This window comes from Bos indicus x Bos taurus, chromosome 3, assembly GCF_003369695.1.
Source record: "Bos indicus x Bos taurus breed Angus x Brahman F1 hybrid chromosome 3, Bos_hybrid_MaternalHap_v2.0, whole genome shotgun sequence".
Taxonomy (NCBI): domain Eukaryota; kingdom Metazoa; phylum Chordata; class Mammalia; order Artiodactyla; family Bovidae; genus Bos; species Bos indicus x Bos taurus.
Genome location: NC_040078.1, coordinates 89791181 through 89806068, shown reverse-complemented (window position 1 = coordinate 89806068; position 14888 = coordinate 89791181). Strand labels below are relative to the sequence as shown.

General features: G+C 44.8%; 1 protein-coding gene across 2 annotated transcripts in view; it reads right to left on the bottom strand.

Annotated features, from left to right (window-relative positions):
* Positions 1 to 14888, bottom strand: part of PLPP3 (phospholipid phosphatase 3) — an 89362-nt gene that overhangs the window by 23517 nt on the left and 50957 nt on the right. For both annotated transcript variants that reach the window (XM_027537130.1, XM_027537129.1), the window contains exons 3-4: positions 4716 to 4996; positions 4258 to 4315 (exon numbers count right to left, since the gene is read on the bottom strand). In XM_027537130.1, coding sequence (XP_027392931.1) covers positions 4258 to 4315; positions 4716 to 4996 — 339 coding nt within the window. The remainder of the gene's footprint in view (positions 1 to 4257; positions 4316 to 4715; positions 4997 to 14888) is intronic.

Sequence of the window (14888 nt, the reverse complement as noted above, 5' to 3'; positions counted from 1 at the left end):
GTGATGAGGAGGTGAACAAAATTTTGATTGGAATGGAAAGCAGAATGGCCTGGAAGTGTCAGAAGATACAGGAGTCATCCATCCATCCATTCATCTAACATTCACTGCATACTTAACTGTCAGACACTACTTGGGTCCATTCGTTCATTCATTCATCAAGCATTTGTTGCATTCTTAATTGTCAGACAGTTTTTGGGGAAGTGAGAGACTGCAATAAATCAAAAGACAAAATCCTCTACTCCACAAAGCTTGTAATATATCTAGTGGAGATACACAAAGCCTGTTTCAGATGGTGAGAAACTGGGGGGGAAATAAGGCTGCAAAGGAAGCTAGGGAGCATAAGATGGGACAGCCAGGAAAGGCTTCTCTGACAGTGTCCCGAGGAAGTGGAAGGGCAAGGTGCAGATTCCTGGGAGAGGAACTCAGCAGTCCAGGAAAGGCCTCACTTGAACTTGCTGTTGCCTGATCTGAGCAACAGAAAGAGGAGCCAGGGCTGATGCTCAAGGGGTCTTCTCAGCTCTCAGTGTACTTTCCATGGTCTACTTCCTATCAGCCATCAAAGCCATGCTCAACTGAACATGTGCAGACCCCATACCACTGTCCTCATGTCCTTCTAACCTCCCACCATCAAGAGACTACCCTACAGGACACCCTCTTTGGCTTCTACCCGCCTCTGCAGTTTAGCGAGTTTCCATAATAAACTATAGACCCCTGTCCCTCCTGCACCATGGACCAGCCTATCGTCATTGTCCATCTGCTCCTCTAGACTGAATTCCCTGAGGGCCATGACCATGCCCTGCCCGTCACTACGTTCCCACCTCTAGCCTGGGGCTTGCATGTGCGTATGCTAAGTTGCTTCAGTCATGTCCGATTCTTTGTGACTCCATAAACTGTAGCCCCAACAGGCTTCTCTGTCAATTGAATTCTCCAGGCAAGAATACTGGAGTGGGTTGCCATTTCCTCCTCTAGGGAAACTTTCTGACCCAGGGATCAAACCTGCCTCTCTTATGTCTCCTGGATTGGCAGCCTGGTTCTTTACCACTAGCTCCACCTGGGAAGCAATTCCTCACTAAACTGCTGCTGAATGATGAATGTTGAAAGCATAGGTGAGTTCCTTGAGGGCAGGGCCCAGGGCTGATTAATCTAGTAGCCCCAGAAGGCAGCAGCGTGCCTGGTACAACAGAGGTAACTCCAGATATGCTATGTGAATTGGTGCCCCCTTCCCTCCCCCAACTGTGTTGGCATTTTATCCAGATAGCCAGGTCATCCTCAGTCCCTGACCATGGAGGTTCAGGGCCAATCCAGATGTGGTCCTCTGGAGTTTAGACCAGGGCTCAAGGGTAGGGAGCACCATTTAGGTTTATATATGCTGTGGGATTTCTCTGATTTGTATCTGCATTAATCTCTGGCAAGCCTTAACCTCATCCTTAAGCTTCTGTACCCAGAGATAATTTGGTGTTTGGAGCTATGGTTTTTCCAAGCTATCCATTTTACAAATCAAAACCTAATACAGAGCACCCTCCAAAGCCATGGGAAGCTCTAGATGGCAGCCTGGCAAAGGGATGGCTGGTGTTCTGGTCCGCCGCTCTCTGAACTCCATGGAAATCGGGACAAAATTGTCTCTGCCTGCTTTCCATCTTCCCTTTCAACACCTAATCCAAACTTCTTTTAAAAACAACCACAAGGGACTGAGAAATCAATTAGACAGTAGACACCATCTAATTCCACTCTGACATTTGGTAGCTGGTGAAAGCAGAGCCTAGAGAAGAAAAGTGGCACCAACTTCCAAAAACAGACACGATTGTCTCCACTTGACAGAAGAGTACACGGAGGTTCGAAACCTAAGAAACCAACTCACAGTTCCACGGCTAGTAATTAGCATGTCCAGAATCTCCCGGGTCTGTTTGACTCGAAAGGCAAACACTGGCAACGCCATACTCAGCCAGTCCAAATGGGGATATTCCTCAGGCTCCAAGGAAGCTGGAGCCCAGGCTGCCTGAACAAAATCCCACAGGGCTCTGGGGGCTGCCAGAATCTGAAGCTCAACATAAAAGCTGCGGGAGGAGCTTCTCTGATGGACTGCAGTATCTTCTACTTCCCCAGACAGGCAGCAAAGTGTTCTTCAAACTTCCTTTGAAGGCTTTGCAAATTGGACTTTCAAAGGGTGGAGACTTCTGTGTAACATCACATAAAAAGGAGCCATGGTGAAGGACACTGTCCTCCCCACTTCTCAGCTCTTACTTTCAGAGGTTATTTTAAGACAAGATAATCTTAGAGCTAAAAAGAGAGCCCTGAGTGTGCACATTGTATATGTGGGTGCCTGTGAATTGTGAATGTGTGTGTGCAGGTGCTCCAAAGAGTGTGTCAAAATATGCTGCAGAGATGAAGAATTAAAGAGGTTCTTTTCTTTCTTCCTCTCTCTTTCTTTCTAGCCACTATAGTTTTTTCCTCCCTTGAAGATGTAAATAAACACTGAGTCACAATCCACGCCTTACCCAACACCCCCGTAGAGCACTCTTGCTATAATCATAGCTGCCAGGAGGTGATGGGCAGTGGGGGTAAGGCGGCATCTCACGCATTAGAGCAGATCTGAGAAAAGCAGGTCGCCTTCAAGTGACATTGGGATCAGGGCTGGAGCTTGTATCTTGAGTTTATCCTGCAGAGGTTTGATTTTTTTTATCACATAGCACCATGAAAAGAACATACAACAAGGCTCGGGTCATGAAGACCAGGCTTCAAATACCTTTCCTGCCTCCTAAATTCAGATTTGTTTGTTTCTGTGTCTGAAACTGAACACAAAACACATCTCGCTGGGTTACTGAGAGACTCTCAGAGTCATAGCATGAGCACGACACAGTGCCTGGCACACAGAAGGTACCAGAGACCTTTCAGCACCTGTACTTTACAAAACAGTGAAATTACATTTTGTAAAATTGCTTCCAGACCTGGGTAAAATACAAATGCAGTAGGAAATGAAATATCATTGTTAAACTGTCCTTCCTCAGAGCAAAGCAGAAACAAAAACAACAGAAAAATAAAGTATGGTGGGAAGTGCTATCCATGAATTTTAAAAATCCTTGTTTAATGCTTTTAGAGGTTGGGGCCCACCTTGTAGCTCTGTATCCTAGGTAACGGGAAGCCTGGAGGCCTCCAGACTTGGAAAGGACTGGGGGGAAAAAACAAAACAAAAAAACCTCTCTGTTGTTTCTTCCAACTCTTAATTATGTTTTTTAAATACAAAAGCAAAATGCTCTTTTTCCAAACAACTTTATGCTCCTCTGAGCTATGTCTGACCTCTCAGCGCCTTCTCACTCTGAACTCCATCAAAGCAGCCAAAAGCAGGAAGTGCCTTGGCATAGGAACCTCATTTCAAGGGGAGAGGAAAGGCAGGGGGACCATATTTAACTGACAAACAGAAACAGACCAGCAGCTGTCTGCCTGTGTGGCAGCCGGAGGGGAGTAGGGCGCTTCACCTGCACCAACCGTCCCAGCATCTCCAGGAAGCATGGCCATGGCAAGGCCAACATGGGGCCTCAGACGGGTCCACCACTAGCTGAAGGCCCTCCAACACACTGTGATCCTCTCTGGGCCTTGGTCTCTAGGTCTGAGCACTGGGGCTGAGGATTTCCTACTTCACTCTGTTATTACGAGGTCACCTGTGCTCATGGATGCAGAAGGATTCTGCAAAACTCAAAATCGGTCTGCAGGCAGATAATGACAGTTAAAGCCTAAATCAGAAGACGATGGAGGAGGACACGGCATGGAGAACATTATGAGGAATTTGATCAGAAGGCATGGACTTGAGCGATAGTTCTGGTGTCTATGTGAATTTTGGCACTTTGCTGGAATTGTCTGAACCTTATTTAGTGATCCTTTCCCACAGTAGAGATAATATTACTTATAACAAAGTCCCTGGAAGGATCAACTGAGTTAATGGATTTTCAGAAAATGGTGCTTGTTACCACAAAATGTTATACAAGTGTCTTTATCACTTAATCATTCCAAAATGGGTGCTCAATCCTTATCAAGCAGCCATGGTAAATATTATTTTTATTTGAAAAACGGGAAAAATCTGGAAAGTGAAATGACTTCTGCTAACGCAGTGGCAGGGCTCAGAATAGAAACTAATTCTTCTAGCCAACCTCTTTTTCAAAGATTCCTCAGTGAAGTCTGCCCCTAACCATTACAAGGGCTGTATGTACAGATGAGATTTAAGCTGGGGTTGGACTTCATTGGAATCAGAGACAAAGTACTTACCACCAAATACAGCATAGTGTACATGGAGAAGGAGGCATGGCCAGAGAAGAAGGACTTCCTGCAAGAGCAAGAGATGGCTGTGTAAGGGCCATATTCATACCCCCACTACATGCTGGTCTGTCTGTCTTCCCTCCCGGGACTGTGACCCTCGGAGTAGCACTTGCTCATTGCTGCATCCGTGGTCGTGCTTTGGACACCTTGCCCAGGACATAGCAAGCACCCGTGAATGAACAAATAAATGAAAGAAAAAACAGATGAATGAATGGACTTACAAAGCTCCACTGTAATTGTTTTTACCATCTGTCAGCTATTTGACTATGAGTTCCTTAGGAATGGGGACTTTGCCTTATTCGTCCATCTGAATCAGGGCCCCAGCACTGAGCGTGGTACTAAGTAAGTACTCACTGATCTGCCTGCAGCAAAGGCGTGCACCCAGTGCCACGGGGGTGGAGTCTCACCTGGCTTCCTGGACTTTGCTGTCTTCGCCTCTGCATCTGTAGTTTTGAATATAGCCCACGGAGCAGTTGATTTGACTGAAATCAGGGTTGCAGACATTCAAGAAGTGAGGACGCAGGCGCCCTATGGAGACCTTGGCAATGTCTGTGAAGGACTGGCTGATGGCGCAGCCGAAGAGGAAGCAGCCCACCTGCTTGTAGAGGGCTGCCACGTAGGGATTCTGAATCGTCGAGCGGGACTTCTCCTTCAGGTAATAGATGCGGTAGAATTCCCCTGTGATGATCTGAAAGACAACGGAGAGGGAAGTGAGGCGGCATCAGGATCCATCAACAAAAGTGAGGCTGTAAGGATATTCAGTGACATAAGAAGATATTCAGTACATAGCTATAGGTTATAATCTAGAAAAATCCCAATTTTCTATTCAAGAAGTATATAAGACACCAATGTGCATGGGAGAAAAGATTGAAATACTAACACAGTCATTTTTTCCTTATATAAAAAGTCATACATGGTCATATAGGACCTTTGTAGGAAGAAATATATGTAATCAAATATGGTCATATGTAAATATATAAAATATATATTAATATATATATTAAGATATAGATATCTCTGTGTGTGTGTGTGTATTGGGTTGGCCAAACAGGGTTTTTCCATTATGGAAAAACCTGAATGAACTTTTTGGCCAAACTGATACACACACACACACACACACAATTACCAAAGAGAGAGACAAATAAGGACTTAGCTATTGAGGAACCAAAATCATGATTAAGGGTGGCCATGGTGGCGCTAGTGGTAAAGAACCAGACTGCCAATGCAGGAGACATAAGAGGCATGGGTTCCATCCCTGGGTTGGGAAGATCCCCTGGAGAAGAAAATGGCAGCCCACTCCAGTATCCTCACCTGGAGAATCCCATGGACAGAGGAGCCAGGGCTATAGTCCATAGGCTAGAACAGAGTTGCACACACCTGAAGCGACTCAGCACAGCATGGCAAGATGTCAGAGGGTCTGAGCAAATCTCCAGATTCTAGGACTGGGGGTCACGAATCACCAACCACGATCAAACCCTACACAGGGCCTTCGCCTGTACCACACTGGGCCCTGGCTGAGGTTTCTTTGGGAAAGGGTGAATGCTCCCTGACTTGGTTTTGGGTTTGAATCCAGGCTCTGTCACCTACCTGGTGTCCGTCTAAAATAACTTGAGCCTCTACAGAGGTAGTCAGAAACGTGGCAAGTGCTGGAAATGCCCTGGGTCACAGAAAGGGATTCTTTCATTTTACTCTTAAGAAGTAGGGCGTGATGAGAAGAGTACTGGCCTACAAACCAAGAAACTTTTACACAAGGCCCTTCAGAGTTTGTGAATTCCCAAGGGTGCCTGCATTGTCTCCTCCATCCTGAAAGGCAGTGAGCAAGTCTGGGTTTTCATATCCTTCCTCCATCCCACTGTGTCTACTCTTTAATGTTTAGGGGAGGAAGATTCATAACTTCTTTAAAAAGAAAAAAAAAAAGAGCCAGCAACTATTGATTATGAACAGCATGTCAGTATTTATTTTTTATATACTTTATGACACCCCCTCAACTACCAGGAGATAGATTGAGACTCAGAGAGGAAAAGCACTCTAACTGAAGCTGCCTGATTCTACATGCAGGTAAAGAATGGTGGGGGCTTGGGGCAGGGAAGCGGGTCAGCTGACTCTCTGTAAGGTAGACACCTTAAATGCCTACACAGCTGAGGATAAGTTCTGTGCTGGTGATACACCACCCCTCAGCCTGCTGTCCTTGACTTAACTCCACCGCACAGCCCTGGCCACTTCCTGGTCACAACCACAGTGCCGGGACAACGATGTTCAACTCATCCCTCACCACAAAGTCCCTCTCACACTTCCTCACAGGGAAGGCTGATGAGCCACACTTGCCCTTTCAGGGAACAGAGAGCATGTTCACAGCCACAAGGGAAGCAATAGACTGACACATCCGGGCACTCTTCTCATGGTCTTCCCTCATTCTTTTTTAGCTGGGGAAGGCATCCAGGCTGGGCGTCTGATCCAAGTCCAGGGCTCCCAAGTCTGGAGGGGAGGATGGCCATGAAATGCCAGCTGGGCCCAGGGGCAAGCAGGTGCAGTCGTGAGAACAGCTACCAGTGCTGCTAACATTTATACAGTGATCCTGTGTTTATAAATGCTGGTGATTTCTCAGTGCCACCCTTTGGTTTCCTGGATCATATTGAATTTCCGAGATCATATGATTCCCTTAGAGAGATGGTCAATGGCCAGCCCCGTCTGGCATCCTGGCTTAGCCATTCTCTGGGAGAGCAGCAGGACTATCAGCTGAATGAATCAGTGAATGAAGGAGCAAGATGGTGGTCCACACGGTTGTTTTTATTGCAAAATTGGAAATGTCCTCTAAACATTACCAAGAGTCCTCTGACAACATGCTGCAGAGATTAAAATCTGAGAAGCCTAGCTAGTCATAAATGAAAGGGTCCATTATATATGGGAGAAACTGAAGTTCAAATTAACTCACATCTAAAGATTAGACCCAGGTGTTCTAACTCTCCACCCAGCATTCTTTCCTACCATTCATGGTCTAATTCCCCTTTTGAACCTGTTTATACTTTTACCCTGTGTAACCTTATGGGCTAACACGTTCCAGATGTTTATTACCACCATCACGTTCTCTCTTCCTTCTTCTTCTTTTTTTATAAATCATGCTCACTTGACTTTAGACATGGGGGGAGAAGCACTAAACTAGGAGTCAAGGGGCCAGAGTTCGAGTCCCTACTCACTGAGTGATCTGGGACAAGTCAGCTTCTCCATTTGCAAAATGAAGGCACTAGACTCCGTGATTAATTCCTTCATAACTGCAGTGACATTTATTCCCAGCTTTCCTGTGCTCCCTTCACCAGTAGCCTCTCATCAAAGCAAAGATAATAAGCAGCAGGAAAGGAAACGTACTTGTGAGATGACACAAGCCAAGAACAGAATCAAGACCCCATGCATAATTCCTGCCCTAGGATGGCTTCTGAGTTCCTTGAACCATCCACTGAAACAGATTAAGAAACTGTTTCTAAATGGGCATGTCTTGGGTGTGATTCCAATTTGATACTGAAAAAGAACACGTGGGTTCCCACTGCAGATCAGCATCTCTTACATCATTTTATGGTTGATTAATCCCAGGGGAGTCACCTCTCTGCTTCAGTCATCTCAGGGAGAAAGGGTTTGGTTACACCCCAAGGACAATCTTTAGCTCTCACATCCTTCATTCTGAAACTTCAGTTTTCAATGCCACAGTTTTGCAAATAGCAAGCTGCTAAGTAAAATGCTTCCTCCTCTCACAGGAAGATAATGATATAAAGAGAACATCTGATGGCCCCTCAAATTCCCAATAACAACTCTAGTAATACTAGCAATCTTTTATATTTCTTTTGCAACTTACAGTTGCATTTAATCTGCAACCTGTAAGGACAATATACCCAGTTTACTGGTGGGAATACTAAGGCACTGAGAAATAGTGACTTATCTGAAGGATTTGAGGCTAGAAAGCTGACAGTTAAAAGTAGAGCCCAGATAGTCCAACTCTCAAGTTCAAAGACCCACAAAAGACTACATCAAGATCGTTTTATTATTTCTGTTATTAAAAACAATTTCCACTATAGAATAGCAACTGTGTATTTTCAAGGACAGGATCCGGCTGAAGCCATTTAGCAGACATATGACTCCAGGACCACATGGCTTCTGGGGCAGCCCTGACAGATCTTGGAGTTAATGAGCAACAAATTATGTATTTTCTCCATCCCCTTGTACAGAAGGGTCGGGGAGTCGACAATACAGCCATAAATCATCATTATGAACTGGCCAGGTTTGGCTTCTTGTAATCCTAACCCTTAAAAGACCATTTAATGAAATTCGGGCTGCCCAAATACTTCACTTCTGCAGAAGAGACGAAGGCTTAAATTGTTCTCCGACACGTTACACACCTAACTCTGGAGTTCCAGATTTACTGCTTTCGGACTTTATTCATTACTCGCAATGTTTTTATTCCCGGGTAATAAAATAAGCTCTTCCCTCCCACCCCCTCCCCCTACAAAGGCTCTGTCCCCACTCGCACTCTGGCCCCTGGAGCCCTCATTTCTGCTTCAGTCAGCAAAGTTGTGATATGTAAATTTCAGCTGAGAAATGCCTTCAATGTCGATCCCTTTCTGAAACAGCAAGCAACAGATTCTGGGGGTGATGGCAGGCTGCCAGGCAAGCAGAGGAGAATTCTCCCCTACCTGCCTTTTAAAGCACTTGGCACAAAATCTGGAAACTAATAAAGTGGGAAAGCATTGCAATTAAGCTATGAGGGGACAGAAAGGGATCAATCAGTCCTCGCCAGAGAATGGCTGAGTTTGAGGGAAGTTGGCTCCAACTCTTAAGACAGCTCCTCTTCCTGTCTTTTCTGGTATACAAGAGCTCAACTGCCCATATATTCACAAATATTGAGCTGCTCTGGAGAGGAAATTTGGAAAAACATTAGGAGAGACATTTTGGAAAGGAGAGATTACACAGTGATGAAAGAAGCACTGACTTTTGGAGCCAGAAAAATCTTGATCTGCATATCCCATCTCTTACCATGAACCTAGAGAAGTGACTTCACCTCTCTGGGCTTAGGTCTCCTTGTCTATGAAATAAGAGTAATATGTTGACAAGTACACACTGCTATATTTAAAACAACCAAAAAGGACCTACTGTATAGCAACAGGAATTCTGCTCAATATTCTGTAATAACCTAAATGAGAAAAGAGTTTGAAAAAGAACTGATATGTGTATATGTATAACTGGATCACTTTTCGGTACACCTGAAACTAACGCAACACTGTTAATCAACTATACTCCAATATAAAACAAAAATTTTAAAGGGAAAAAAAGAAATTAAAAATTTAAAAAGGACTAAAATCTACCTGGCAAGATTGCCAGGGGAATCAAGAAGATGATATATCAAATATCTGGCACCTAGCGGAAAAGCTCTGCAAACAATAATGGTTTTTTTTTTTTTTTTTTTTCCTTCCCTTGGAAAAAAAGAAACAAAAAATTAACACAGGCATACCATTTTATTGCACTTTGCAGATACTGTTGTGGTTGCTGGTCTTTACAAATTGAAGGTTTGTGACCACCCTGTATCAAGCAAGTCTATTGGCTTTTATTCCCCCCCACCCCCGACCCCCGACAGCATTTGCTCACTTCATGTCTATGTGTACTATGTTTTGAAATTTGTAATACTTTCAATATTTCTAATTTTTCATTGTTATTATATTTGTTACAATCAATGATCAGTGGTCATTTTTTAGCAATAAAGTATTTTTTAATTCAGGCATAAACATTGTTTCTTAGACATAATGCAATTGCACACTTAACAGATTACAGTTTAGTGTAAACGTAACTTTTACATGCCCTGGGAAACCAAAAACCCATGACTCACTTTATTGTAATATTCGCTTTATTGCAATGATCTGAAATGGAACGTGCAATAGCTCCAGGAAATGTCTATACTTGTATAAAACATCTTTTCCAAAATAGTTCTAAGAGATCCCTGGAAAAGAACATATCACACTAAAGAATTTGGAAGTACCACCTCTCCAGGGTAGAACCAGAAAAATATGAGTATGGAGATGTTGGGTTTTGACCATTTCACCTAGGATGTCTTTTTCAGGGGAACAAAGCAGAAAGAAAGTCTAAATTCCAGGCAGCAAGGGCTACCCTACTGCATTGTTCGTGTTATTTATAACAGTCCACTATATAGATTATCCCAAGAAAAGCAAGGCTTTTGCACAGAGTCCTAACAATCCCTCTTACAGAGTCTGAGAACTCATCTTCTGCTGCCAAATTCGAAGGACAAACTTCCCTAATACTCTGATCTGCTTCAATGAGAATATCTGCATAGTCTGTAACAACTTACAGAACTTTCCCCTATCCACTGCATTACCTGCTTCTCACAACACCCTAAGAATTGCTAAATTATTCTCCACACTTTGTAAATGAGTGTGATGAAGGCCAGAGAGGCCACTGCATCACCCTTGGGGATAAGGTAGTGGACAGTGGCAGGGCACTTGCTGCAGCCTGGGCCTTCCATGCTCTGCCCAGTGGCATCTAGCTGGCTTTCTCTTAGAAGCCCTAGCAGGTGGCAGGATGTCACCCTGTCAGGCACCTGAACATCCAGATCCCCATCAGCCACAGAGCACCAAGCTCGCCCTTCACATCCCAGCTCTGTGAATTAATGAACTTTTTTCAATCCAGAAGAGATTCATTTATTCAACAAGCACTGAATGATGGAGATTAATGAAGGAAGAATCATTTTTCTCACTTGATTTCTCAGTAAGGGAAAGGGAAATGTAACATATCGAAGTCCTGCTTCTAAGGATGGAGACAGAAGTGTTGCTCTATCTTCTTTGAGCTTTGCTCCATCTACTACAATGAAATGCAGTATCTTCAGTGACTAGAAATAACTGATGAGAAATTTAGTCTCCCATTCTTCTCCCACTCAGTTGTCTTTAACCTCTTGGTAGAAGATCAGTGCCTCATAGATCAGGAAAGGCAATGGGGACCCAAATCTGTCCCAAGGCCACCAGTGGAGTTTCTAGGCTTTACGGGTAGGTCTAGAATATGGACAGCAAAGAAGCCAGAGAGAGAGGTCACAGAAGCTATTTATGGTTGAAATCAACAGTGGCCACCCTAAGCCCTCAAGCTTTACAAAGGAGGCATTTTGAAAGATGAAGCAGTCTATTTTCCAAGAGCTTCCCTGGTGGCTCAGATGGTAAAGTGTCTACCCGCAATGCGGGAGACCTGGGTTCGACCTGGGTTGGGAAGATCTCCTGGAGAAGGAAATGGTAACCCACTCCAGTATTCTTGCCTGGAGAATCCCATGGACATTAGTCAGGCACTCAAAGGCATGAGTCTCCTAGATGATCAGCTCTGCCTATCCACGCAAGAGTTCTCTCTATAGCATTGCCTACTGCCCACTTCTCGCTCCTTTGACCTTGAATTTCCTACCATCCTTAATATCACCACTGTGCCTTTCTTCCTATTTCTCAAACACCTTTCTCTTTCCAGTGGCTCCTCTTCTGGGTGCTGTTAATAAATGTCAGTCTTCTTAGGATTGTATCCTTGCCTTTTCTCTGTGACTTCACCTGTGAAAACGACCTTCAAAAGGGCATTTCTTTCACTCTCTAGTTTCAGCTCACCCTTTACCCCATCAGTCTTATTCCAACCTTCTGCCAAATCTTCCAACTAGTTATCAAACCAGTATTATCAGCACGTCCACCTGACCAAGTCACACTCATTCCAACTTCTGCCCCAAACCTCACTTCTCTTGCCTCCATTCCTACTCAAGATGCCACCAAACACAGAACTGCAAAGACAGGAAATCTTAGACAGCACCCTCTCCTTTACCCCATTGTCATCCAATTCTGTTCATCCCATGTTTGCAAGGTGGGATGTCATATCCATCCTATTCTCTCTCTTCTCTTTGCATTACCACCATGGCAGTTCAGACCGCATCCTTAACCTTGGTTGAAAAGTTGGCCACGTGAGCTGAAAATACTTTCATCAATCTGTAGCCTATTAATGACAGTGAAAACTCCTCAGCACTCAAGGAGTTTCACAATCTTGCAATCATCTCTTCCTACCTTATCTTTGTCTTCTCCCTTATACTCTATTTCTCTAGCTGAACAGGTCCGTCTGCTTACACTTCCTGAAAAGGCCCTATTGTTTCAGTCTCGGTGAAGCCATCCCCTCTGTCTGGAACATCAGGATCTCTGATGAAAGTCTCACCTCTGCTTCAAAGTAGAGCTCAATGCCAGCTAGTGCACCAGGTTAAAGGGCTCCTTTACTCAAGAGTCTTGGGCAGCTGAGCTCTATGACTCTCAGACTCCTTATGTGTACAAAGGGAGATAATCTGATCGCAGTAGCAAGAGCCCAAGGGTTGTTGTGATAATTAAATGGAGTGCTCCATGCATGATGATGATGATGATGAAGCCTTCACCAATGAAAACAACCTTCAGTGATCTCCCTATCAACTCCCACAGTACTTTATTTCTGCCTTAGACCGTCTACAGCAGAAGTCCCCAACCTCTAGGATCTAATGCCTGATGATCGGAGGTAGAGCTGATGTAATAATAGAAATAAAGTGCAAAATAAATGTACTGTGCTCAAGTCATCCCAAAACTATCCCTCCCCCCCACACCCTGGTGGGTGGAAAAATTGACTTCCACAAAACCCGCCCCTGGTGCCAAAAAGGTTGGGGACTGCTAGTTTACAGCATTTCTCTTGTTTTGTCCTTGAAGCTCTCACCTCTCTGGGGCTTACTCTCCTTCTCTGCCCTATCTTCTAGCTGCCTGACCAGTTCTTTAGTCTCCCGGAGGATCTAATGGTGCAGTCAGTCATGTACTTGGCCTGTTCCATAAGCGCCAAGGACAGTATCTGTGTCTTGTATCTCAGCTTCTAGGCTAAAGGGAAGCCTAGAAGCTGCCTGTATGTTCTGAGGAAGGTCTCACTCAGAGAGGCTTTCACTTTCTGAACAACTACTTCTTCCTACACAACACTATCCCAGGCACTTCCCCAGTGGTCCAGTGGTTAAGACTTTGCACGTCCAATGCATGGACTGCAGGTTCAATCCCTGGTCGGGGAACTAAAATCCCACATGCTGCACAGCAAGGCCAAAAAACAAAGAAATAATTAAAATAAAAAGAGAGTAAGAACTAAATTAAAATCTATTTTAAAACAAACAAAAAATTTGTTTTTTAAAAAAGGAAAACCCACTATCCCACACTGTCAGTCTTGGGCAATCATCTGCCCAGGGGCCTAGCTGTTTTGTCCTCCTCCATACAAAGAGCTCTTTAAAACCAGGAAGTACAGATTTTCTAGCTCACTAAATACAGAGCACTCTGCATAGCCCCAAGCACACAGTGGGTCTTCAATGTCAGCTCCTGTGCTGGGTTTTGAAGCCAGACAGACCTGGGTATCAATTCCTGCTCCCTGTTCACCAAGCAGAATGACCTCACACTGGCCACACTCCCCTTGTAAACCTTAGGACCCTCCCTCATTAGTAAAATGGGGTCAATAATACCTATCCCCTGCAGATGCTGAAGAGGACTTAAGATAAGGCATATTAGTTTCCAGCCCACTAGATAGTGGGTCAATGGTGTCTAATCCTCTATCCCATCCCCTAACACTGACTCACATGAACAGATTGCCCAGCCTCCTAAGAATTGTCACTTAAAGTGGAGAATATCATCACCCTCATATTAGATCGGAGAAGGCAATGGCACCCCACTCCAGTACTCTTGCCTGGAAAATCCTGTCGACAGAGGAACCTGGTGGGCTGCAGTCCATGGGGTCGCTAGAGTCAGACACGACTGAGCGACTTCACTTTCACTTTTCACTTTTATGCATTGGAGAAGGAAATGCCACCCCACTCCAGTGTTCTTGCCTGGAGAATCCCAGGGATGGCGGAGCCTGGTGGGCTGCGGTCTCTGGGGTCGCACAGGGTCGGACATCACTGAAGCAACTTAGCAGCAGTAGCGTATTAGATAGATTTTCCAAATAGTCCTGAATCCCTAAGAATGATAGTAACTAAGGAAAAATTGCTACAGTGTGTGTGTGTGTTGAGGGGGTGGGGTGGGGGGGAGGCCGGGAGGGACCTAAATCCTAATCTCAGTGCCTGTGTTTGTTACATGGCAAATAGGGCCCCTCCCCCCACCACCCCCTCAGGCAGTAAGGAGGTCTGAAGAACTCTGTAGCCCTCTGATCAGGGATGACACAGTTGAAGGATTAACATGATCATTCTCTGTTGGTGGTCTTGGTAATTGCACAGATATAGTGGATTGTAAACTGGGGGAACTGGGTCTCCCACCAAGGCACCGCTCGGCCAGCCTGACTTCACATTTTTTTTCAGAGTTGAAGACTCGACTAACCTTTAATGAGGAGGCGGTCTTGGGGAACCTTGTTTTCTTGGCAGTGCTCTCTCAGATAAAAGGAGATGGGGGTGGGGAGGAAGTAATGAAGTCCAGATGTGGGCAAACCGAAGCCTGATCCTGAATAAACAAGTTTTGGAGGTATAAGTTCTTCTTCTTGTCTCTCCAGCCAGAAATGTGCATGTGGTACAGAGCAGGCTCCCACGTGCATCAGAGGCCATCATC